This window comes from Myotis myotis, unplaced genomic scaffold (assembly GCF_014108235.1).
Source record: "Myotis myotis isolate mMyoMyo1 unplaced genomic scaffold, mMyoMyo1.p scaffold_m19_p_32, whole genome shotgun sequence".
Lineage (NCBI taxonomy): Eukaryota > Metazoa > Chordata > Mammalia > Chiroptera > Vespertilionidae > Myotis > Myotis myotis.
The window spans coordinates 1,813,204-1,840,722 of NW_023416338.1; the positions used below are offsets into that span (position 1 = coordinate 1,813,204).

General features: G+C 47.5%; 1 protein-coding gene and 1 pseudogene across 1 annotated transcript; both read left to right on the forward strand.

The window, feature by feature from the left end:
- The first annotated feature begins 874 nt into the window (after positions 1–874).
- Positions 875–1,837, forward strand: LOC118652561 (olfactory receptor 2Z1-like). The gene has a single exon (XM_036302456.1). The coding sequence runs from the start codon at positions 875–877 to the stop codon at positions 1,835–1,837; it is 963 nt and encodes a 320-aa protein (XP_036158349.1).
- A 20,749-nt stretch (positions 1,838–22,586) lies between these two features.
- LOC118652562 lies at positions 22,587–23,799 on the forward strand (annotated as a pseudogene).
- The last annotated feature ends 3,720 nt before the right edge of the window (positions 23,800–27,519 follow it).

Below are 27,519 nucleotides of genomic sequence, written 5' to 3' on the forward strand. Positions count from 1 at the left end.
TTTCTCAGCGTTGGAGGTGATGGGTCTGAATAATATGCCAGGATGACCTGCATTTCCTTGCAAAGTGACATCGAAGGTAAGGACAAAGGGGTGGGGGGCAGGCCCTCCTGATCCTTCATCTTCCTTGTTTACTGCATTCATTCAGCAGATTTTTGTTGGGTCCTTAAGACACGGAGCCCAATATTCTCCACTCCTACCCTATGAAATTTAGCCTCAAAATGATGTCTGATATTCCAGACAACTTTTCACTCACCACTCCAGACCATTTGGTGCCAACCTCTGTCACTCATATGTCCCTTTACAGTGCAGATGCCTGAATTTAGGTGCATATTCTAAATGTCATCTCACCGATGAGTCCTTCCAGACATTGGCCCTCCCAATGAATTTGGAAATGAGAATTTCCTTATAGTTTTGACTTCATTTTCAATCCATCCTCATCAACCCCTGTCATTTGGACAAGATCTCCCTACTTCATATTCTACAGAATCCTACCTCTGCTTTGTCCCCGGGGTATCTGGAATGGAGTGTATTCCAGTGGGGCTGATTTGTATTCTCTCGCTTGAGAACAGACAGTTTAACTACAAGGATTAGTGAACAGAACTTGCCTGGAGGGTGAAGGCAAGACTTTTACAAAGAAACAGCAAGAGCAGGGAATCATTTTACTATTCTCAATCTCCTGATTATATCAGACATAATTAATCAATAGTAGTATTTTCTTTTCTTACTGACACTGCATGTACTCACCATCCTTCTCAAGAGACTCCAGCAGCCACTATCAAACAATTACAGCTGGTTTGGAAGGTGGAACTACCCCCACTGAGACTTCTTGCCAAATATCCAGTTCTTTCTGCAGATGAATGATTCCTCCCAGGGGATGGGGGGATCGAATCAATCAGTGACCTCGGACTTCACTCTCCTGGGGCTCTTCAGCCACTCAGAGCCGCATCTGGTCCTGTTCTCCCTTGTGGCCACCATGTTCACCCTCGGCCTTCTGGGCAATGCCGTCCTCATCTTCCTGATCCACACCAACTCCAGGCTCCACACACCCATGTACTTTCTGCTCAGCCAACTCTCCCTGTTGGATGTTGGCTTTCCACTGGTCACCATCCCCAAGATGGCAGCTGACTTCCGCCAGGGAGAAGGTTCCATCTCCTTTGGAGGTTGTGCAGCTCAGATGTTCTTCCTGATGCTGCTGGGTGTCTCTGAGGGTGTTCTGCTATCCCTTATGTCTTATGACCGCTATGTTGCCGTGTGCCACCCCCTGCATTATCCTATGCTCATGAGACGTCAGGTCTGCCTGCTCATGGTGGGCACCTCCTGGTCGTCAGGTGTGCTGGTGGCCTCCATCCAGACCTCCATCACCCTGCATTTCCCTTACTGTGCCTCACGCGCTGTGGACCACTTCTTCTGTGAGCTGCCCGCTCTGCTGAAGCTCTCTTGCGCGGACACCTCTGTGTATGAGTTGGTGCTGTCCATCTCGGGGGTGCTGATCTTGCTGCTGCCCCTGTCCCTGATTGTCACCTCTTATAGTCACGTGTTGGGGGCTGTTCTCCGCATGCGCTCAGCTGAGGCCAGACACAAGGCCTTCGCCACCTGTTCCTCGCACATCATAGTGGTGGGGCTTTTTTACGGGGCAGCTGTGTTTATGTACATGGTGCCAGGAACGTACCACAGCCCACAGCAGGACAACGTGGTCTCTCTCTTCTACAGCCTCGTCACCCCCACACTCAACCCCCTCATCTACAGCCTGAGGAACCAAGAAGTTCGAGTGGCTTTGGTCAAGGTCCTTGGCAGAACTGGCTTCAGATCAAACAGAAGACCTCGGAGGGGGTGCTGAATTGTCCAAGGGACCCTCTTTTAATATATTTTATTGATTTTTTACAGAGAGGAAGAGAGAGTTAGAAACATCGATGAGAGAGAAACATCGATCAGCTGCCTTCTGCACACCTCCTACTGGGGATGTGCCCACAACCAAGGTACATGCCCCCGACCAGAATCAAACCTGGGACCTTTCTCTCCGCAGGCTGACGCTCTATCCACTGAGCCAAACTGGTCAGGGCATGGGACCCTCTTTTACATCTAAGATCTTTTTTTTCATTTGCAGTCCATGTGGTGCAAGGCTTCCTGTGGCCAGCTCCCTTCCTCCTCCCAGACTCCCTTTTTTGTCTTGTGGATTTGTAGAAAACAAACACAATGATCTCAGTCACTTAGACAAGAGGAGGAGTTGGGTTATTTAGTTTTAAACAGAAGGAGCTATTTACTATAAGCATGACAGCCCAGCATCAGATATGGACCCCAGCTCGGGGATATTTTGGCCACCTATTAGCTTCCTGCCTTACACCCATTCTTATGCTATTCTGCACAGTGAGTGAAGGGTGTAAGATCCAACCCTTAAAATCCAAGCAAGAATGGGGATTCGGGTGCTGGTGCTCTGACAGGGATGCTGGGACAGGCCTCCCTGTGTTGGTTCTTAGCAGTGTCTTTGTCTGAGTCATGTTTAGGTTTTACAGAACTGGAAGACTGTCCCCAAGAGGACCCTGGTTGGGAAACCCAAGCACATGTTACTTCTTCTAAAAGTATTTTTATTGGTTTTTAGAGACAGAGGAAGAAAGAGAGAGAAACATCGATGTGAGAGTGAACATCGATTGGTTGCCTCCTGCACACCTGCTACTGGAGATCGAGTCTGCAACCAGGGCATGTGTCCTGACTGGAAATCAAACCATCAACCTTTCAGTGCATAGGACGATGCCCAACTAACTGATCCACACTGGCCAGGGCAAGCATACGTTACTTTTGCCGTCTCAGTTATTATAGAGCAGAGATGTAAGATGGTGAAGCTCACTCTTGAATGAACGTCAGGGCAATGTAAGATTGGATGTTGCCATTTTTAAACTTCTTATTCCACCAAGGGGAATGAGAATTAAGATTATTCAATTAAGGATTTCCTGGGAATGGTATATTCCTGGACATCTCTTTGCAGAGATGTTTATCTAATGTATCATTGGGTTAAGAGCCATTTCTATGCATACAAAGGCCGAGTTGGCATGTCATCCTCAGCGTTTTGTTTTTGTTAATCCTCACCTGAGGATATTTCTCCTTGAGTTTTAGAGAAAGAGGAAGGGAGGGGGAGAGACAGAGAGAGGAAAACATTGATTCGAGTGAGACACATCGATTGGTTGCCTCCTGCATGCGCCCCAACTGGAGATGGAGACTGCAACCTAGGTACATGCCCTTGACCAAAATCAAACCCAAGATCCTTCAGTCTGCAGGCCAATGCTCTATCCAGAGACAAACCAGCCAGGGCCTAAACATTTTGAATGGCAGGTGCCAATTATGAGTGGGGTGGTGTGTGTGTTGAAGAATTGAGTTGTTGAGTGGGGCCTTTTAAACATTTGAACTGTGCCACCAAGCCCACACGCAAGCTCAAGCCTTATTTTCAAAGTTGGCTGGTACCAGACAATATAGGCATCAGGAATGCTACCTGTAGTATACTATCCTACAGCGTAATATCATAACTTAAGACAAATACCACATGATTCCCCTTAATGTGGACTCTAATGAACAAAATAAACAAGCAAAGGAAATAGAAGCAGACTCATAGATACAGAGAACAACTGACAACTGTCGAAGGGGAGTGAGGTTGGGGGGATGGGTGGAAAAGGTGAAGGAATTAAGCCAAAAAAAAACCCACCCATCTCCTAGACACAGACAACAGTATAGTGATTACCAGAGGGAAAGGGGTGGAGGAGGTATAAGAGGGTAAAGGCAGGATAAATGATGTTGGGAGGAGACTTGACTTTGGGCAATGAACACACAATACAATCTCCAGATGATGTATTATAGAATTATACACTTGAAACCTATATAATTTTATTAGCCAATGTCACCCCAATAAATGTGATTAAAATTTTTAAAAACATTGCCCAGCTGGCGTGGCTCAGTGGTTGAGCATCGACCTATGATCTAGGAGTTCCCAGTTTGAATCCTGGTCAGGACACTTGCCTGGGTTGCAGGCTCCATCCCCAGGAGGGGGTGTGCAGGAGGCAGCCAATCGATGATTCTCTCTCATCATTGATGTTTCTATTTCTCTCTCTCTCCCTTCTTCTCTGAAATCAATAAAAATGTATTTAAAATTTTTAAAAGAATATTGTAACTTTACTACAGTAAAAAATAATTACAATACTGTACTATATCAGAGATGGCCTATATTAGAATTTATGTGGGTGATAAATGAGCTTTTACTTGTAAAGCCACCAGGGTTTTCTGCTATTATAGCATATACTCCAGCAACACTCTGTGTACATACTATTATTGTCTTATTTACAAATAGAGAAGCTGAGACACTGGGAGTTTAGGAAACATGTCCAAGATCCCCCAGTTAGGAAATTGGGGAGCTGGGATTCAAGTCCATGTTTCACAATGCTTCCAGCTGTGACTCTTGAAGACTTACAGGAAGTAAAATAAATCAAGGCGAGGCGATACATCGTTGTGGCGAGAATTCTCGTGCCTCCAGTTGGGCGGGTCACTCTGAGGCCATAGGTGGATAGGTGACGGTCAAGGGAAAACTGGAAGCCCTCATCATGGTCTTGCTGCTCTAAGGATTGAGCAAGTGAGTGGGGTGGGGAGGGGGTGTTTTATGCAGTTTTCCAAACCAGCAAGATTAAGCCAGAAGGACCTCCATCGCCCTTCCTGTGGGTTTCTCCCCCTGTTTTTGCCAAGTCCAGCATAACTTCCCTGAAGTTATAAGAAATAGACTTTAAATTAAAAAATAAACTGGAGATGTGTATATTCCTCCCCAAACTTAAAATACTTTTTAGAAATATTCCATTGTGTTGGATGCAGTGAAGGGAACGTGGTGGACAAGAGTAAGGGCTGATTGGTTTTACTTCTTAGACATTTCATGGACATTGCAGAAAGAGTGAAGGCTTTACGCCATGTTCAGTGAGGAAAATGAAGAGCCTGGTTGTGGCTCTTCCTCATCCTTCATCGACATCACTGACCTTGTCAGAAATACTGGGTCTCTCAACTCTTCCCCTCTCTTCTTCTTCTTTTTTTTTTTTTTTTTTTTAAATATATTTTATTGATTTTTCACAGAGAGGAAGGGAGAGAGATAGAGAGTTAGAAACATCGATGAGAGAGAAACATCGATCAGCTGCCTCCTGCACATCTCCCATTGGGGATGTGCCCGCAACCCAGGTACATGCCCTTGACCGGAATTGAACCCGGGACCCTTCAGTCCGCAGGCCGACGCTCTATCCACTGAGCCAAACCGGTTCTGGCTCTTCTTCTTCTTTCTCATGCACAATTGAAATCTCTAAATGATGGACTGCTTCATCACAAAGTGCACACATTTTTATTTTATTTTAATGGACTAGAGGCCCAGTGCACAAATTCATGCACAGGTGGCCCGGTGCACAAATTCATGCACAGGTGGGGTCCCTAGGCCTAGCCGGTGATTAGGGCCAATTGCGGCCGTCTCACCCAATCCTGATTGGGGCCAGGCCAATCAGGGTTGGCCCGATCAGGGCCTGCCAGCCAGGGGAAGGGATTGGGGGGAGGGACCGAGGGAGGTTGGCCAGTCCTGACTGGGGCGGATCAGGACCTGCTGGCCGGGGGGAGGGACCAGACAGGGGGAGGGACCTCGGGAGGTTGGCTGTGGGAACGCACTGACCACCAGGGTGCAGCTCCTGAGTTGAGCATCTGCTTCCTGGTGGTCAATGTGTGTCATAGCGACGAGTTGACTGGTCATTCCGGTCGTTCAGTCGTAACAGTTGACTAGGCTTTTATATACATAGATAGTCACAGCAAAAATCGCCACCCAGGATGAGAGTTTTCGCTTCCCCAAATATGTCATCAACATTTTGAATGATAAAATTTCACATTTTTGCCAGTGTCCTGGAAGAAAATTATATTTCTTCATTGTATTACTTTTAATATATCCCTGATTTCTAGTGAGGACACACATCTTTTTATAGGCTTCATGGACATTCAAGTTTCCTTGACTGTGAACTTTTTGTAAAAGTATGAAAAGAAAATCATGAAATAATCATCTTAAAAGGGTGTAGTGTATACAGCGTAGATAGACTGGACAGAGGGATGATTCACGTCCTGAGAGGGGTGGAGCCAGGCGGTGCAAGATTTCATCACCCAAGCTACTCTGAATGGCGCATAATTTTAAATTCATGAGTTGTTTATTTCTGGAATTTTCCATTTACTATTGTTCTGACCGTGGTTAACCGAAGGTAACTAAAACCACAGAAAAGGAAACGGCGGATAAAGGGGACTACTGTGTATTAACACCACACAAAGCACACTCGAAAGTAAGGGTAATTATTAGAGATAAAGAAGAACATTTCACAATGATAAAAAGCTAAATTCATCAAGAAGAAATAATATAAATGCTGTAGATTAATTTATTCCTCAATTCCATTACGCTAATCTCTGACTCTTCCGTGCTGTGCACTCCAAAGCTCCAAAGCAATCACTAGGGGGCGCCAGTGTTTCAAAATCAAGTAGGTTGGTCCCAAATTTCTCCAGGAGGCCTATTCCCCCGCGGGGATTTCTGCTATTTCTAGGGCTCTTGGGAGAAATTCTCCCCCGGATAAGTGCCTCAGAGATCAGGGTCTCTCACCACCCCGGGGACAGCAGAAATGGAGGAAAAGGAAAAAGAAAGAACGGATGAGTGTTGCTTGCTTTCCTCACGAGGCCACATCTGGCAGTGGTTCCATCGAGGGCACACACTTATTTGGCATCTGGATCTCTAACAAGGCACTCAGGGCTCACCCAGGGCACAGGGATTGGGATATGAGCACTAAAGCTCATTTCTGAGAGACTGCAGGCCTACCTTCCTATCACTCCAAACCCCAGACTCCATTCTCCATGCCACCAGCTCACCATTCAAAAGATATCTCCAGAACCAGAAAACAGAATTATATGGGCCACCCTAGACTTAGTGTGCCAGCCAGATAAGCAGGGGGAGAGGTAACAGGTGGAAGCAGAAAGAAGGAGCAGGCGTTCTGGAATCAACCAAACCTGTGTGTGACCTTGGGCAGGTGACTTTGCCTCTCGGAGCCCTGACTAGTCTTCGTTTTGTATACATGGGACCAGAAAGTCTTCATATATGTAAGCTATGCTGGCTCCAGTATTGTAATGATTAATAGAGTGGGCTTTGGAACAAAAAAATATCTGAGCAATTTGACCTCCCTGTGCCTCAAAGTCTTCCTCTAAAGAATAGGAGTAATGGCAAAATAAATAAAAGAATGGAGAGGGAACTTTGGGTGCAAAGTCAGAGAAGTGTGGGAAAGGGATGCTGTGTTGAGGGAGGACACTCCTTCTCATTGGAATTTGAGTTTCAGGGAGATGGGACAACTATGACAGAAGAGGAGGAGTTGGGAGGCCATCCGTGGCTTACGTTGATTGTTCTGCTGCCCCGAGTTGCGTTTGATCGCATCCTCACAGGGTGAGTTTCCCCGTTAGGACGCTGTGAGGCGCTGGTAAATCACCACACCAGTAGGTTTTCCAGTAAATAGTCTCTGAAATTGTTCGACAAAATTTAAAACCACAGTCTGATATTTGAAAACATAAAAACAAGACTGATAAGTCAAAATCAAATGTTTCAATGAAATCTCTTCTTCAGCCAACACGATGTCAACTGTTGACTTTCACATTTACCCGAAACGTCATTACGTTGAAAAGTTATCTGTGGATTAGGTGTTCTTCATTTGCAATAATCCTGTAAATGTACAGTGAGTAAATGAGTTTTTCATGGCACCTAAATAATTTCAAAAGAAAAGGTATAACCATTCTTTCGATGTTTTATATGCAGAGGAAGGAATAGGTAAAATGTGGATGATTTTTTTTGCCCTGACTGGTTTGGCTCAGTGGATAGAGCATCAGCCTGCAGACTCAATGGTCCCAGGTTCGATTTCGGTCAAGGGCATGTACCTTGGTTGCGGGCACATCCCCAGGAGTGTGCAGGAGGCAGCTGATCGATGTTTCTAACTCTTTATCCCTCTCCCTTCCTCTCTGTAAAAAATCAATAAAATATATATTTAAAATGTGGGTGATTTTTAGTATGTTTGCTATGAGGCAGGGCAGGATGCCTAAGAGTGCAGGTGCCCAGGGATGCCCCACCTAGCCTCCTGCCTTCGCAAATACTGTTTCTTTGGCCTGAATCATGTCCCTTCCCACTTTGGCCAACTAAAATCCCATTCATTTTCCATGTCTCATCTCAGAGTCGCCTCTTCAGCTTTCTCTGACCACAAGTTGGGCCTCTATTACCCTCTCTCTTAGCATCATATGCTTCATAGCCCATGTCACATTATAACCACAAATTTATGATTTGTGCAAATCTGGATTTCTGTCTTTCTTCTCCACTCAACTGTGAGCTGGGTGAGGGGCGAATGCTTTCTTCACCTGGACCAGGGCTTGGCACATGGTAGTCATTCAATAAAAATTGAATGAATGAATGAATGAATGAATGAACAGACAAATGAGCATGTGGACCTGTTCTTATAGTCTTTCCACCTAATTAAAAATTCATATGCTGCCATTACAAAAATGTGAATACCGGCTCACATGGTCTTCTTTGAAACTCATGCTTATTGTTTCAACAACAATGCCTGTCCTCCTGCCATCCTCTGTGCCCAGCCCCAGGCTGAGCAGTGTTAGGAAAGTAGAGAAAGCTCCATCAAGGCTCTGCCCTTGGAAGTTCCATTCGTGGTGGGACCACAGAGCTGGACACAGACACTCCCAGCGCAAATGCTTAGGGATGGGCCAAAACACGGGTCCCAGGGCTGGTGAGCAGAAGAGGGAAAATGTTTCTGAGGAAAGAAGAGTCTAGCACTTGACCTGGAGAACAGGGTATGAGGAATCGTTAGTCTGGAACAGTGGTTCTCAACCTTCAGGCCCTTTAAATACAGTTCCTCATGTTGTGACCCAACCATAAAATTATATTCGTTGCTATTTCATAACTGTAATGTTGCTACTGTTATGAATCATAATGTAAATATCTGATATGCAGGATGGTCATAGGCGACCCCTGTGAAAGGGTCATTCGATCGCCAAAGGGGTCGTGACCCACAGGTTGAGAACCACTGGTCTGGAGGGCTGGGAGCATTCCTAGTGGAGGGACTGCATACACGAAGGTCTTGAGGCTTGAGAAAGCATAGTTTTAGGACAGAGAGAATGTGGGAACTACTACACAGGGGACTGGCAAGGTCAGCTGAAGCCATCCTATCTAATAAAAGAGAAAGATGCAAATTGACCGTGGCCCCAAACGCTTCCCATTGGCTAATCAGGGCGATATGCAAATTAACTGCCAACCAAGATGGCGGCCGGCAGCCAGGCGCCTGAAGCGAACAGGAGGCTTGCTTGCTCCAGTGATGGAGGAAGCCAAGGTTCCCCGGCTGCTGCTGCCAGCCTCTGAGCTGCAACTCTAAGAAACATTGTTGCAAATATAGAAGGTAAACATTCCCCAGAAACCTGCTTTCAGCCAGCCGGGCTTCAGTCAGCAGGATCGCAACAGTGTTACAATTATAGAACCCAAACAAACCCAGATCCCTGCTTTCAGCAGCAGAGGTCTCATAGCTGGAGCCAAGCCTCAGAGCTAAAACTGGCTCTCAGCTCCAGTGACAGCCATAGAAGGTAAATAAATCCCAGAATTAAAAAAAAGAAAAAAAGGAGAGGTTGGGAGCCTCAGTTGCCCTCCAACCTGAAAACAGCCATCATCCCCTCACCCAGACTGGCCAGGCACCGCAGTGGGGACCTCCACCCTGAAGCAACAAGATGGTGGCTAATCTGCATACTGAAGGCAGGCGGCAACGGGAAAGGCTGTCCGCGGTCCAGGACCCGGATCTGTGACCCTGCTGGGCAGGGGGCAGTGCTTGAGGCTGTCCGCGGTCTGGGACCCAGATTCGTGACCCTTCCTGGCGGGGGGGCAGCTCACACAGCGGCGGATCGGCCGGGGTTGGGCAGGGCAGGACGCCTGGCTTCCGCCCAGCCCCAGTCACTCTGGGCAGGTGAGCAGTGCAGAGAGCCTCTGGACAGGGGAGGCAGGCCGGCGGAGGGCGGCCTGTACTCCCCACATGGCGGTGGTGACAGCTGTGAGCGCGCCAAGCGGAGCCTGCAGGCTGAGCTGAAGTAGCGCCTGCAGGCCATCAGCGCCCAGGAGTGGCTGCGCAAGATCCGCCTCCTGGCCCAGAAGGTGCAGGATCACAGGGACAGCCACCGTGGCAGGCCAGACTGACGTCCTCCTGGCCGCACCACGGGGGTTTGCGGATCTGCAAAGCCAGAGGCCTCCAGTGTGCACATCCCCCCTGGCATGCAAACATCCCCCAGGACACTGTCACCCTCCCACACCTGCAACAGTTGCAAACCAAGGCGTGCACAAGTTCCCCCCGCCTCTCCACCACACTCCATCAACCCGGCATGCCTAACACCCCCGCAGGATGTGCACACATCCCCTCTGATGCGCTCACATCCTTTGGAGAGTGTCTGGGTGTTCTGAGTGCTGAGAGTGGGCGCCTGAAAGATGACAGTGAGAGGGCGGAGTGGTGATGTCCTGTTTCCACGGAGGCCAGTGCAGCTACGAGATCACCTCTGGGGGGTTAATGCAGGTGCTGAGGCAGGAGCAGGTGCAGACAGACACACCTGGTGGGCGCGAGCGGCCCTAGCTGAGGTGCCTTTGGTCAGTGTTCAAGATCAAGAACCCAGAGGCGGAGAGGAATTCCGTCCTCTCAGTGAAACAATGGGATAGTCGGGGCGACTGTAGAGAAGGAATGTGCACTTTGGGTGCCAGCACCCATGAGCGAAGGCTGCCCTGACTGAGCCTCGCTTGCTTGGGGCCTAGCACACTCCTGCCAGGCAGCGGGTGATAGGACGTGCTTTTCTGAATTAATGAGAGGAAACATTGATTCTTCTGCTGCCCACGAAGGTGGAAAGTGAAGTGGGGAGACATGTGGGGAGTGAGCGAGGTTCCCTGTCTGGGGGTTCCAAATCTGCTGTTGGTTTCTTTCACCACTGACTAGAGATATACAGGGTGTCCCCCAAAATGTATACACACTTTGAACACCTACTAATTCCAATGGTTTTAAGCATAAGAAAGAAACAACAATGGAGCTGTTATCTGTTAAAAGTGTGGGCACAAACAGGTAGTTGGACATTTCCTGAGGGGTCTCAGATTGGAGAGGGTGAAGGCCAGACCTAGGGGCCCTTTCTCCACCCCACCCCCACCCCAGTGCACGAATTTCGTGCACCGGGCTACTAGTGTTTTAAATAACCCTGATGCCAAGCAGGTGAGGTTGGGCTACATCCACGGCAAGAGAACAGCAGCAGCAGCTGTTGTGGAAGCAGGGCAGGGAGGGCAGGCAAGTTGTTCCAATGAGAATCAGACTGGTTGCTAGGAAACATGGAGCAGGTTGTGCACTGCACTAACCTCAAGAGGGCGCCATTCACAGACTGCAGTGAGAAAGGTGCTTACACATGCACACATGCACACATGCACATGCACACGCACATATAGAATCATATGGAATCATGCCATATAGTGGCACTTTGTGTAGGGAGAAAACTGAAGAGCTTACGTTCAGGTTCATTTTCATCTTCCAAAAACTTTTCAAGTAATAATAATTAGAGAATGGACAAAAGACTTGAACATTTGAACACCTCGCCAAAAAGTATATACCGGTGACTAAGAAGTAAATGAAAAGATGTTCGACATCATTAGCCATTAGGGAAATGCAAATGAAAGCCATGATGCGATATCATGACACACCTGTTAAAATGACTAAAACAAAACACTGACAATACCAAATGCTGTCAAGGGTGCAGTGCGAACAGGACTCTCATACGTTAGTGGTGGGGCTGGAAAATGGTGTGGCCACGCAGGAAAATGACGTGACAGTTTCTTATAAATTAAACTTACACTTCGTATAAACCAGCAGTCTCACTCCTGGGTATTTACCCTGGAGAAATGGAAACATGTTCCCAGCCAAAACCTAGAAGCAACTTAAATTCCTTCAACTACAACATGTCTAAAGAAACAGCGGTCCACCCACACAATGGAATAATACTGAGCAGTGAAAAGGAATGAACTATTGACACAGACAACCTGAGTGGTTCTCCAGAGTCTTGTTCTGAGTTTAAGAAGCCAATCTCAAAAGGTAGTATACCATAGAATATGATTTATGGACATTCTCGAGATGACAAAATCATGGGGGTTGTGTTGACCAGATTAAGGTCACCACAGGTTAGGGAAGGGGGGTGACTACAAAGGGGCGGCAGAAGGGAGTGTCTTTGGGTGATGGAACAGTTCTGTTTTCCGACTGTGGTGCCGGCTACGTGAACTACACAAGTAACACAATTTCATAGAGCATTTCAAAGCAATTGAGTCCATAGAAAAGCTGGTGAACTCCAAAAAAAGTCTTCAGTTAACAGTGTTGTACCAAAGTCACTGTGCTGGTTTTGATAATTATACTATAAATATATAATTATATATGATCTTTATACTTAAATATAAAATATATAATTATATATGGATATGTTATATAATACATAATTATATCTCTTATATGTCATTATGTGATTGTAAGATGTTTTTATTGGGGGAGGCTGAGTGAAGGACACATGAGACTTCTCCGTACTGTGTTTGCAGCTTCTTTGTGGATCTAAAATTATTTCAACACTAAGCAGGTTTTAAAAAAATAAAAAGAACGTGTGCTTTACTAACATTTTCTGTTTTACTAGGTTGACTCTTTAGCTTCCAGCCTATTTTGATGTGTGTAACGCAGTTTCCATGTGCCAAGACAAGTAGATTTACTGATTATATTATCCACTTTTTTCTCAACCCTTCATCCAAAATGAGCCTATATAGCAGCCCCAGCCAAGCTGCTCAGTTGGTTGGGGCATCGTCCCATACTCCAAGAAGGTTGCGGGTTTGATTCCCGGCCCGGGCACATATGTAGGTTATGGTTCGATCCTGGCCTGTGCGTACAGGAGGCAATCGATTGATGTATCTCTCTCACATTAATGTCTCTCTCTCTCTCTCTCTCTCTCTCTCTCTCTCTCTCTCTCTCTTTCTTTCTCTCTCTCTCGCTCTTCCTTCCTCTCTCTCTAAAATCAATAAAAACATGTCGTTGGGTGAGGATTTTTAAAAAATAGAATGACCTTTCATTTCTAGGTAGATCCCCAAAAGTATTGAAAGCTGGGTCTCCAAGAGATATTTGTTCCTAACAGCATTATTTACAATAGCTAAACCATGGAAGCAACCCAAGTGTTATGAATGGGTAAGCAACACGTGATGTATATGCACGATGAAATATTATTCAGCCTTAAAAAGGAAGGAAATTCTGACACACGCTACCACATGGACGAAGCTTGCGGACATTATGCTGAGTGAAATAAGCCAGTCACGGAGGACAAACACTGTGTGATTCCACTTATATCAGGTACGGAGAGTAGTCAAAATCACAAAGACAGCAAGTGAAATGGAGGCTGCCAGGGCGGGGGGAGGGGTACCGGGAATTCACGTTTAATGGGGACAGAGCTCCAGCTCTACAGGATGAGAGGTGTTCTGGGGATGGGTGGTGGTGAGGCTGCCCAGCAATATGCGTGTATGAAACGCCACTGACCTGCCCACTTAGAAATAGTAAAGAGGTTAAAAACACAATTTTACAATGTGAAAAACACACACGGTGAGATGCCTCTTCACACCCACTAGAGTGGCTATAATAGGAAAAGATAAGCAATAACAAGTGTTGATAAGGATGTGGAGAAATTGAAACCCTTGTGCCCTGCGGGTGGGAATATAAAACGGTGCAGCCACTGTGGGAAACAGCTTAGCGGTTCCTCAGAAAGCTAAACATAGGGTTGCTACATGACCCAGCAATTCTGCTCCGAGAGATAGACCCAAAAGAACTAAAAACAGGGACGCAAACAGAAACCTATCCAGAGCAGAAACATGTTCATAGCAGCACTATTCATGGCCACCCAATGGTGGGAACAACCCAAGTCCATCAAAGAGTGACTGAGTAAACAAAATTAATATTCACCATGGAAAGGAATGAAGCTCTGACACAGGCTACAATGTGGATGAGTCTTGACAACCCTACATTGAGTGAAAGAAGTCAGACACAAAAGGTTACACACTGTGAATGACTCCATTGGCATGAAATGTCCAGAACAGGCAAATCCACAGAGACAGAACGCAGACTGGCAGCTGCCAGAGGCGGGGGAAGAGGGAAATGGGGAGTGACTGATAATGGGGACAGTTTTATTTTGGGGTGATGAAATGTTCTGGAACTAGATAGAGGTGATGGTTGCACATCATTTAAATGTGCTAAATGCCACTAAATTGCTTACTTTAAAATGATTCATTGATGGCGTATGAATCTCACTTCAATTTTAAAAAAATGAACGTTAGGGGGCCATTCCTCCAGCAGTGAGGAGCCATGGACATATCCCAGTGGTTGGCTGGACCAGCAGAGCTGGGGGAATTCCGCTGGGCCCAGTCCCCACATGGGGGTCCCCTGGATCCCCCAGTACCTCGGGCTCAGGAGTAGAGTGAAGTGCCCAGAACAAGCTACGGTCACCTCCTCCCCAAAGATGCAGGCCCAGCAGGAGAGCGTGTGGAGTGGACAAGTAGCAGATGCCCTAACAAGACACAAGGGACTGAACCTGAGTTGCAAGGATGGAAGGTCAACTGGGCTCTGCCAGGTCCATGTGCTCCCTCCTGCGCGGGCCCCAGACCTCCTCCAGGGCCCAGGACGTTCTCGCAGCAAGAGCTGGCTCACATCCTGCCAGACATCCCCACAGCCAGAAGGGACACCTCCCACGGGGGACTGGGGACAGAGGGAGGCAGGGAAAGACGCCAGCAAGCTTGCTGGGTGACTGCAGGGAAGTGGTTTGCCTCTCTGGGCCTCGGTTCACTGGTCTTTATAATGAAAACAAAATAAAGTGGGAAATGCCCTGTGTGTGTAAGCCCTGCTAAGAGGTTCTAGATCTGGGTCTTTCATCAAAGAGTTGTAAGAGCTTCGGAACAAGAGAGATTGTGAGATTGGTTGTTCTCGCCTCTTCACCCTATGAATGGAACTAAGACGCTTACCTTCGACGGTTAGTAATGAAGCATGTCAACCTCCCTGTCGCGGTGGCACAGGCACAGAAGCAAGGAAGAAATGTTCGCTGTGAGCAGCGGGGGTGGGGAGCCAGTGCAGGAGAGGCAGGTCATGTCACCGGGGTGGTAGCCACTGTGAAGGCTGAGCTGGAAGAGTGAGCGGGGCCCAAAGAGACCAGGGAAAGGACAGGCAGGAAGTCTAAGAGCACCAAGATGAGAGCCAGGTGCTGGGAAGGAGAGGAGGGGTCGGAGAGGAGATAGAGGCCAGGGTGCAGTGAGTGAGGCGAGGGCCTGGGTGGCGGGGTGGTCAGCAGCGCCAGCGCTGTTCGCGTACGGATGAAGGACAGGACTGAGGTAAGCTCTGAACTGGGTTGGACAGGGGGCCTGGGGGGGCTGGGCAATCCCAGCAAAGGTGGGACGTGGTGGGACCCCCAAGAGGTATGTCCGGACCTTCGGGCTGAGAGCTCCAGGGACACAGTGACCTTGGCCAGAGAATGGGTGTGGAATCCATGACTTACTTGCCCATCCATCTGGTCCTCTCCTAGTGAGTTCCGTGAAGTTGGATGGGACCATGATGTGTGTGTGTGTGTGTGTGTGTGTGTGTTGTGCACAGATCATAATTAAGCTGGAATGCATCTTGTATTCACCCAGTTTAAAATGTAAAACATCCCCCCCAGTCAGTTTTGCTCAGTTGTTAGAGCATCGGCCTATGGACTGAAGAGTCACAGGTTCAGTTCCGGTCAGGGGCATGTACCTCAGTTGCAGGCTCTATCCCCGGCCCCAGTTGGGAGGAGTGCAGGAGGCAACCTATCAATATGTCCCTCTCACGTCAATGTTTTTCTCTGTGTGTCTCTTCCCCTCTCTCTAAAAAATCAATGGGGAAAATATCCTCGGGTGAGGATTAACAAACAAACAAAGAGTAGAACATCCATGCACATCTCCCTACTCTCGTTTTCTTGTCTCTCTCTATCTCCCGTCCTCCCTCCTCCTCTCCCCCTTCCCTCTCCCTCTTTTTTTCTCTCTCCCTTTCCTCCCTCTGAGATAATCAGCACCCTACATCAAGTGTTTATCACTCTCATGCATGTTTTTCACCTTTCTACATGGGATGTCTCCGCGAACAATATACAAAATCGTGTTGCACGTGTTTGAAGTGTACATAAGTGGCATTATTCTGTGTACCTCCTTCAGTGACAGTTTTTCCTCTGCCCAGCACAATGCTTTTAAGATTCACCCAGTTTGGTGTGAGCAATTCCTCATGCCCTCCATTTCCATGACTAGAGACGCCGACAGAGTGGAGGCTCACATTGGACGGGTGCACCCCTAGTGGGATACTGCTCTTTCGGAACGTCCTCGAGTGTGCCTCACCAAGCGCCATCAAGACAAGTGCTCTGCGGGGGAGTGTCTGGGTCCGGAGAGGGGCCCTGTCTCTGTCGCTGTGGCGGATTGCCTGTCCTCAGCTGGGCCAATGCATCACTGAGGAAGCTCTGTAAGTGGTCAACGAACCAACGAGGGCGTGAGACAGGGTGTGCAGACTTCCCGGGCAGGGAGGAGAGCAACAGGGCAGCAGGCAGCGGGACCAGGAGAAGGCTCCGCTCCCGCCCACAGAGCACAGTCATATGAGGACAGAGAGTCGAGTGGCCGCTGTGGCCGAGCTACAGGAGAGGGAAAATGTTGAGGTGGGTCTTGAAAGGTGAAGAGAAGTCCCGAGGGAAGAGCACTAGAGGCAGACGAGCCATCAGGTGCGAAGGCCCGGAGGCAGGCCCGGTCTTGGACCAAGAGGCCTGTGTGGCTGGGGACCGTCATGTGAGTGTGGAGACCGAGGAGATGAGCAGGGACTAGACTTCGCGAGATTCTGATTTTTGATTTTTTTTTTTTACTTTTAAAAAAATATTCCATGTATACATGATACCATGCAGTGCTTGTCTTCTCTGTCTGACTTATCTCTCTTAGCGGAAGGCTCTCAAGGTCCATCCATGTTACAAATGGTAGGATTTTCTTCTTTTTCATGGCTGATGATATTCCATGGTGTGTGTGTGTGTATCGTATTTTTTCTTTCTTAAAAATATGTTTTTTTCAGAGAGGAAGGGAGAGTGAGAGACAGATAGAAACATCAATGAGAGAGAATCATTGATGGGCTGCTTCCTGCACGCCCCCTACTGGGGACGGAGTCCAAAACCCCAGGCATGTGCCCTGACCAGGAATCAAACCATGACCTCCTGGTTCATATAGGTCAATGCTCAACCACTGAGCCACACCGTCCTTGTGGGAAACCGCCTATTGTCTTCACTGGCAGAGAAGTGTAGACATAGAACCCAGAAGGCTGCTGATCCTTGAAGCCCTGGCAAAGGTCAGGGCTGTGCACCCATTGTTAGTCCAGACAATGGTAGCTGAAGCAACTTCCCCATTTGTTATTATGTAAATCCTTGCTGATGGGCTAGTCTGCCTGTTACTGGAAATTGCCTTCCTAAGGGCTATGGGTGTATCCCAAACCAATAAGAGGTTGGCGCGGCCTGAGCACCAGTGGAAGTCCTTCCTCTGGAGTTGGACTTACCCGCCTGGCCCCCCAATATTCCCAAATCATCTCTTGTCTTTTCTCTTTCATTTGTGTGCGGTTCCTCTTCCAGATCCTGAACCCTGAACCACGCGGGACGTGGAGGGAAACATTTACCAGACGTCCTGGCTAAGCCACATTTTCTTGATCCATTCATCCCCTGATGGTCGCCTCGGTTGTTTCTATGTCTTGGCTATTGTGGATAATGCTGCAATAAACAAGGGGGTAAAGATATCCCTTCGATATCCTGTTCATTGAATGCATAGGGGCGCATAGAACGTTCTGAGAAAGATGTTTAAGATGTTTCATTTGAATTATATATTTTTTAATCAGGTGAAGATACCCTAACAAAGAGACTTACATAACACCAAATTAAAACATCAGAATGCTTTGCAAATTTTGCCTGAAACTTAGAATTAAGTTATATCTGTGCAATGTCCAAGAAAGTCTTTATGCAAATATTTGTCATTGAAATGACATTTCTAAACCACCACCAGGACATCACAAGCATCATTTGATCACGGTTTAGATTCAATGAATGTAATTCATTTTTTGGTTTTTTGCTTTTTTCAGATTTTATTTCAGATGTTGTTCTGAAACAGGTCACAGCCTCGTATGATTAACAGCAAACCTTAAACTACCTTCAAAGTCTTGAATTTCACTTTTAAAATAAATTACAGAAACAATTTTAGTGACGGTGTTGGAAGCTTCATGGATCACATTAGAAATTTTGCTGACTTAGGTAGTTTTCCGCAGAACGGCGTAGTCTTTTCAGTTTTGCATCGAGCAGATCTGTGAGTCTGAATGGCAATGTCACGCCCATATCAATATTAAGTTTTTTGAAGTTCTATGATTTCACATCTGACAAGTCTCAATTACTTTTAGCCATACATTGTAGTGTTTTAAAAGTCTTATATTACTTTCTAAATGCTTTCCATCTGCTTTACAAATATTCTTTGACATAAAACAAATTTTTTTTCTGGAACTTTTTTATTATTCAAATGCTTTTGGTGTGATACTGAATAACAATGTCCTTTTCCCTTTTCCTTATTGACTATTACAAATGTTCCGTATTGGAGCTAAAGTAAACAAAATGTGGTTGCCGTTCAGATGAAATATTTAAGCATCAGCCTTTCCCACTTTAATGAACAGCTTTTGAAGAGCATTTGCATCCAATATTTATTTTTTTAAAAATATATTTTATTGATTTTTCACAGAGAGGAAGTGAGAGGGATAGAGAGCTAGAAACATCAATGAGAGAGAAACATCGATCAGCTGCCTCCTGCACGCCCCCTACTGAGTATGTGCCCACAACCAAGGTACATGCCCTTGACCGGAATCGAACCTGGGACCCTTCAGTCTGCAGGCCGATGCTCTATCCTTTAGCCAAACCCGTTAGGGCTGCATCCAATGTTTATATCCTGTTGCCATAAATTACCCATGTTTTTGTTTTTTTTAAATTTGTTTTTTTATGCCCAAAATATAAAGTAATTGTTATGTTTTACAGAGAGGCTTACACAGTAGCAAAACCGCTCCAGGCCCCTCTGGCTTCTTCAAGTTTTGGAGGTTCCAGGGCTGCAACTCACTATAAACATCATTTCTTCTCTCTCCGCCCACAGGTACAGCAGGATGTTGTTCCTGATACTTAGTGGGAACATTGAAAAGCTTGCTCAAGCTTCGCTGCCTTTCCATTCTGGAAGCTTTTTCTCAATGGTTTATCCTGTGCTTTTCATTTTTTTTTTAATATATTTTTTATTGATTAAGATATTACATATGTGTCCTTGTCCCCACGTTACCCTCTACCCCCCCCCCCCCGCTCATGCCCTCACCCCCCCGTTGTCCATGTCCATTGATTAGGCCTATATGCTTGCATATAAGTCCTTTGGTTGATCTTTCCCCCTTACCCCCACCCTCCCCTACCTTCCCTCCAAGTCCCGACAGTCATCAGCTTATGTTGTTCATTATATTCCACAAATGAGTGAGATCATGTGGTATTTATCCGCTCTCCAGTTCCATCCATGCTGTGGCAAATGGTCAGAGTTCCTTTTTCTTCTTCCTCTTCTTAAAGAATACCTTTCAGCATTTCATATAATGCTGGTTTGGTGGTGATGAACTCCTTTAGCTTTTTCTTATCCGTGAAGCTCTTTATCTGACCTTCTATTCTGAATGATAGCTTTGCTGGATAAAGTAATCTTGGTTGCAGGTTCTTGCTATTCATCACTTTGAATATTTCTTGCCACTCTCTTCTGGCCTGCATGGTTTCTGTTGAGAAATCAGCTGACAGTCGTATGGGTACGCCCTTGTAGGTAACTGACTGTCTTTCTCTTGCTGCTTTTAAGATTCTCTCTTTATCTTTTGCTCTTGGCATTTTAATTATGATGTGTCTTGGTGTGGTCCTCTTTGGATTCCTTTTGTTTGGGGTTCTCTGCGCTTCCTGGACTTGTAAGTTCATTTCTTTCACCAGGTATGGGAAGTTTTCTGTCATTATTTCTTCAAAAAGGTTTTCAATATCTTGCCCTCTCTCTCCTTCTGGTACCTCTATAATTCTGATGTTGGTACGCTTGAAGTTGTCCCAGAGGTTCCTTACACTATCTTCATATTTTTGGAATCTCTTTTCTTTTTTCTTTTTCGGTTGGGTATTTTTTGTTTCTTTGTATTTCAAATCTTTGACTTGATTCTTGGGATCCTCTTGTCTGCTGCTGGATCTCTGTAAATTATTCTTTATTTCAGTCAGTGTATGCTTAATTTCTAGTTGGTCCTTTTTCATGTCCTCCATGGTCTCACTATACTTATTGAGGGATTCATTAAATTTATCGGCGGTTTCCATAAAATTCTTGAAAAACCTTATAAACGTGGCCTTGAACTCTATATCCAATCGTTTGCTTTCCTCCATTTCTGCCATTTGTGACCTGTTTCTTTGTCTCCGCATTTTGGCAGCTTCCCTGTGTTGATAGAGTGGCCCTGCGCGCCAGGTGTCCTGTAGGGCCCAGTAGCTCAGCCTCCCCAGTTACCTGGGGTGGACACTCTTGGTGCTCTCTTGGTGCCTTGGTTGTTGTAGAATCACTGGGAGGAATTGACCTCCAGGCCAATTGGTTGTGAGAATCAGCTGTGTCTAAAGTGGGAGAACTTCTGTGCTGAAGACACCCTTCTGGGGCAAGACTTGCTTCAGTGGGGCTTTGGTGCTCACTGAGTCTGCTCCCTGAGTGTGTCCCTTATGGATCTGAGGAGTTGCAGTCTGGATGGTCCCACTCTGACCACTGGGTACAGTGGCTCCTGGATCTAAGGAGGTGCTAATTCAGCCTCTGCCTGAGGCCACACAGCAGGAGCCACGAAGAGGCTCAGCTGTGAAGCAATGCAAGCCGCTGCGGGGCCTTGGGCCTTCTCTTGGAAGTTCCGGGTCTGCCTGGCTGGGCTGCAGTTAGGTACATTCACATGCAAAAGCCTCTGCCGCAGCCTGGGTGGGGCGGGGTCTCAGGGAATCAAAGGGCGGATCAGGGAGCTATGGCCGATTCTCCGCCCGGAGTCGCGCGTCTCAGTGTCCCGGTAACGGCTGCAAGCACCTCTGAGGGAAAGCCGCCCTCAAGTTCGCCCGCTGCCGGACAGACCAGCTTCTCCCCGTATGAGACCTGGGTCCCCAGAGACTTCCCGGAACCGGAGTTCAGAGCAGTCGGGAGTTTGTGATTCAAAAAGACAGCCGCGTCCTCAGGTGCCACCCCCTTTCCGCGCGAGCCCCCGTACCTCTGCACTTCACCTCCGCAGCGCCTCTGGCTCTCAGCGTGCTTCTCTTTCCTTCTAGTTGTAGAATTTACACTCAGCCAGCCTTTCTGTTGTTCTGGATGATGTTTGCTCAGTCCTTTGTGGTAATTTTCAATTGTTGTGGGAGGCGACAATTTCCCGGTGTTTACCTATGCCGCCATCTTAGTTTCTCCTGTGCTTTTCATTTTATAATTATGAGGACATTGCACATTTGCTACTTACACGAAAATCACAAGGCACCAAGAATAACAACCGAAGTAAATCCTAGCTGTTTGAAACTAGAACCAACCTGGAAATGTGAGGGTGAGGATGAACGGGTGCGTCTCCTGTAAGCCAGAGCAGTTCATACACGGACAACCACGCTGCTCGCAGGGACAGCAGTCAAACTGGCAAAGTTTGGCAAATGTTTCTCAGGTGTCACCAGTGCATCAAAATTCATGGCGACGTTCAACAACAATTAGCTCGAAATGTTGTTTACATGAGTTCTACTACTCTTTGGAAGGAATACAAGGGTATTTTCTAGACAGTGCCCAAAACCCTGGGACTTTAGCAATGGAACAATTGTGCCGGTGCATACTGTCTGTATCATAGCCTTGGATGAACAATGGAGGTCATGGTTGCTCTTGACAGGCAAAGACGGGCAATGTTGTTGTTGCTGCTGCTGCTGTTTTAATCCTCACCTGAGGATATTTTTCATTGATTTGAGAGAGAGAGGGAGAGGGAGCAAGGGCAGGCAATGTTTTGAGGGGTGTTGAGGTCCAATGGAGCAAAGCAACGGGGAGTGGCTAGAGGGGTATTTGGTATGAAGAAGGGATTCTTTCACCGATGGAAGAAATTCTGGAATTGTGTCTTAGTTTGGGTTCTCCCAAGACCCAGTGAACATTTGGGAAAGGAAGGTGTGAATGAGCAGGTTCCTGCTCTGGTCAGTAGAGGGGTGATCCTTCTAAGGGTCTCTGAGAGATTGTAGCACACACCCCAGAACTGCCTCACTCAGGAGTGATGAAGCCAGGAGTTCACCCAGTACGCCCGGTCCCTCGCTGTCCAAAGGTCACTCCTGGGGGTGTCAGCACTCAGCACTTCCTTGTTACCCCATGTGTGAGCTTAGTCAGTTCCTGTGGACATAGAGAGACAGGTAGTGGAGGTGAGACATGGTCCGTGCACCTGGGAGCCATGCACCAAGCTGCCGGTGACATCCTGCAGGCAGGCTGTGAGCAGAGTGGTGAGCTCACTGATGGAAATAATGCAGCAGATGGGTGTGGGGTCCTGTTGCAGGAGGAAGAGGGGAGAATTGATGAGTGTCTGAACTAATGACAGGATGAAGTCCAGGGTGCAATGGAGGGGCTGGCCTTGGCCAGGACCACGGACAGCTCCTCATTTCCTCTCTGATTGCTCCAGAGATCCAGGTGGAAGGGCAAGCCTCACCTGGGTCTCTGAGTTCCTTCTCAGAAGACCCCAAGCCACGGCAGCTGCTGCTTATACTGTCCCTGAGCCTGTACCTTGTTACGGGGCTGGGGAACCTACTCATCGTCCTGGCCATCGCCACTGACGGCGGCTCCCCACGCCCAGGTACTTCTTCCTGGCCTACCTGGCCGTTGTGGACATGCTTCACTTCCACCATCATCCCCTATATGCTGGCCAACCACGTGTCAGGACACAAAGGGATCCCTTCCTCTGGCTGCCTGACCCAAATGTCCTTCATCTGGTTTGCTGGCATTGACAGCTTCCCGCTGACTGCCATGGCCTACAGCCCCTATGCGGCCATCTGCCACCCGCTGCACTACGCCACATCTGTACCACCACAGCTCTGTGGCTCCTGGGGGTGGCATCCTGGACCGACCGCAGCCTTCGGAAATGTCCTGACCCACATGGTATTGCTAACCCACCTCTCATTCTGCACCCACAATCGGGTCCCTCTTCCCCCCCAACCCCCCCCCCACTTCTTCTGCAACCTAGCCCTTTTCTGAAGCCGGTCTGCTCCGACACCTTCCCCCATAATGTAATGGTGTACACCGTGGGTGCCCTGCCCATCATCATCATCATCACTATCCCCTTGGTGGGCATATAGGTCTCCTACACATTCAACTTTGCTGCCGTCCTGAGGGTCCCGCCCACGAGAGGCGAGCAGAGGGCTTTCTCCACTGGTGGCTCTCATCTCTCTGTGGTGTCGCTGCTCTATGGGGTGCTCATTGGGTTTATTTCAGCCCCATGTTCTCCCACACGGCCCACAAGGACACGGCGCTGCAGTGATGTACGCTGTGGTCACGCCCCTGCTGAACCCCTCACCTGCAGCCTACGCAACAGCAGCACGAAGGGCGCCTTGGGGGCCTTGGCAGCAGGAAGCCGGTTTTTATTTAGTGACCATGGCATTGGGCTGCCCACCTGAGTGTCCACACGGAGTGTCCGTCTGTCCTGGATTTCCCTGTCTGGGCCCAACCTTAGATATTTCCTTCATATCGTCTTGGTTCATTTCTTTACTACTTCATCCTCCCAACAGCTACTTAGTAAGCGTCTATTAGAGAGTAGGCACTCTTTTTTTTTTAATATATTTTATTGATTTTTTACAGAGAGGAAGGGAGAGAGATAGAGAGTTAGAAACATCGATGAGAGAGAAACATCGACCAGCTGCCTCCTGCACATCTCCCACTGGGAATATGCCCGCAACCAAGGTACATGCCCTTGACCGGAATCGAACCCGGGACCCTTCAGTCCTCAGGCCGACGCTCTATCCACTGAGCCAAACCGGTTTCGGCTGGAGTAGGCACTCTTTTAAGGGTTGAGGGTATAGCAGGAAACAAAATCCTTGCCTCAGTAGGAACCAGCAGTCTCAGAAAGAACCAACGAGCCCAAACCTTGATGTCAGACTTCTGGTCCCCAGAACTGTGAGAGAATAATGTTCATTATTTAAGCCAAGCAGGTTGTGGTAGTTCGTTGCAGAAGCCCTAGAAAACTAGGGCTTCTTACAGCAAGTAAGCTATGAATCCTAGCACAGAGAGTGGAGTCATCACAAAAATGAAGAATCCGTTGGTGGTCTGGTGGTCAGGACACGTATGTTGCAGGCTGGAAGGCCGGCAGCCGCTGTTATGCCAAAGAACAACATTTGGTAACACCATCACCTGTGATAACCTGAGAGGTAGATCAGATGTCTGTGGAGCCTGTGTTTCTAAAAGTGATTGGAAAGAGCTAGAATGTCACTGTGAGTTGGCTGCTCCTTGCCATTCGTAGCAAAGAATGGCAAGAATGCGATGATCTTAGACAAGAATTGGCCACGTTTCAGAGTCAGAAACATCACAAGACCGAAGGCGCCCACAGCTTCCTATTCCCCAAAAGAGTATAAATAGAAATACTGCCTCTTGCCTGAGGCTATTGTTTCAGATGCCCATTCACTGCGAGTGGCAAAGAGGTAGGTAGTTTAAAGAAGCAAATGCTGCAAATGAAATAGACATAAGAACTCTGGCTAGAAAAGAGCATTGGCTATGGTTCCTAGCAATGAAACCAACTAGAAGCACCTAGGCCGGAAGCCCATTAAGCTTTACAAAGGAAGTGTATTGCTGAACAAATAATGAGCTCAGTATGACTTTTGAGCCTTTGAATTTTAGGTGCTTTTTGTTATAAGAGCTTAACCTGAACCTTACCCCGAATTGGGGCTTGAATCCTGGTGTCTGGTTTCCAGAGCGCTTCCTTCCGACGATGAAGTGTTTCTCAGGCTGCTGTGTATCTCTTCACGGCCCAAATCTGCACCAGGTCAGAAAGGCAGCAGCTGAGGCGGAACCTAAACAGGCTGAATCCAGAATCCCAAGAGAGACACCTGGGTGACAGGTGGCATCACAGAGAGAGCAAATGGGTATCAAGAACTATAAGGGGTCTGGAAGTTTCCCTACTTTCAAGCTGTTAAGTTAATCTGTCACGGTTTCACGGATGCTGGCAGAAAATGCAACCCTCCAGGGTCAGAGACAAAAGACACAGCCCCTCACAGCAGGGCCGGCAGTATGAACCTGGGGTTTGCCAGCTCCTCCCAATCCCATGGGGACAATGCAGGTGAACCCAGATTGGCATTGGATAGGCACTGGGTTTGCATCACAGCTGAGGAACTCCAAGCTTAGAATCCCCAATCTTTTCTTTTGTTAAATATATTTTTACTAGAGGCCGGGTGCACGAAATTTGTGCACAGGTAGGGTCCCTAGGCCTGGCCAGCGATCAAAACCAATCAGGTTCCCCTCCTTCCTGCCTCCTCATCCCTTTGCTCCCGTTGCCCGCCATGTTCCACGCCACCCCGTGGTGGTCAGCACACGTCATAGCGATCAAACTCCCATTCTCCTGGTCAAACTCCCGAGGTGACCCTTTGCATGTTAGCCTTTTATGTATATAGATTGATTTTAGAGAGAAAGGGAGGAGAGATAGAAACATCAATGATGAGAGAGAATCATTGATCAGCTGCCTCCTGCATGCCCCCTACTGGGGATCAAGTCCGCAACCTGGGCGTGTGCCCTGACCAGGAATTGAACTGTGACTTCCTGGTTCATGGGTCGATGCTCAACCACTGAGCCACACCAGCCTGGCAGAAACCCCAGTCTTTTCACGTAGACTGCAAGCAAACCCACTCTTCCTTTATCTCAGAGGCATTCATCTTTATTATATGGACAGCAAACAAACCTGCCCTCTGCCCCACAGGAAGAAACCCTCTGCCTTCTGAGGCTGTTTGCTATCCAAACATCCTTGAAAAAATAGCAGGACAAAAAGCTGCCCACGCCCCTGCTTGTGAGTTCTATGAAAATACCAGAAACTCAGGAAGCAGTGTCTCCCAAGAGCCGTAGCACTGGCATTCAATGGGCCGTGCATTCACCTGTGAGGGTGATTTGGGCTGGAAGTCAAGCATATGAGGCTGTTCAGGGTACAGCGTAGTGGTTCAGTGTGTAGACTGTGGAGTCAGACAGCCTGGGTTCAAGTCCTGGTTCTGCCACTTTTAACTGTGTGACCTTGAGCAAGTTACCTGACTTCTCTGCTTCAGTCTCTCCTGTAAAATGAGAACAAGCCGAAACCGGTTTGGCTCAGTGGATAGAGCGTCGGCCTGCGGACTGAAAGGTCCCAGGTTCGATTCCGGTCAAGGGCATGTACCTGGGTTGCGGGCATATCCCCAGTGGGAGATGTGCAGGAGGCAGCTGGTCGATGTTTCTCTCTCATCAATGTTTCTAACTCTCTATCTCTCTCCCTTCCTCTCTGTAAAAAATCAATAAAATATATTTTAAAAAAAACAAAAATGAGAACAATATGTCCTAGGGCAGTGATGGTGAACCTTTTGAGCTTGGAGTGTCAGCATTTTGAAAAACCCTAACTTAACTCTGGTGCCGTGTCACATATAGAAATTTTTTGATATTTGCAACCATAGTAAAACAAAGATTTATATTTTTGATATTTATTTTATATATTTAAATGCCATTTAACAAAGAAAAATCAACCAAAAAAATGAGTTCACGTGTCACCTCTGACATGCTTGTCATAGGTTCGCCATCACTGTCCTAGCGGCTAGGACCTAGCCAATTTTGCTCAGTGGATAGAGTGTTGTCACCCTGCGGACTGAAGGGTCCCAGGTTCGATTCCGGTCAAAGGCACGCAGGAGGCAGCTGATCAATGATTCTCTCTCATCATTGATATTCCTATCTCTCTCTCTCCCTCTCCCTTCCTCTCTGAAATCAATTAAAAATATATTTTTTTTAAAAAGAACAATAGCCCCAGTAACCATAGGGTTATTGTGAAAATTAATATATGGGCTTATATATGCAAGGCACTTGGAACAGCACTGGCAGATGGAGGGCCATGTCAGTGTTAACTATAATTATTATTAATTATCATGATGACGCTGCGAAGCGTGTGGTCATGCCTGCTCTCCCACATTTGTGGGCAAGCTGTGTAGCCCACGCAGCTCCCTTGGAACCTGCCTCAGAGAACCCGGGGAGAGCACCCGGGCTCTCTGCTCCCTGCTCCCCACACTGACTCAATATGCGGGGCTGCAGCGCCGGAGCTGGGTGGTTGCAGGTTCCAAGGAATCAAACAGACTCAGGTTCAAACCCTGCCTTTGCCACGTGCCAGCTGGGGACCCCAAGTGCTT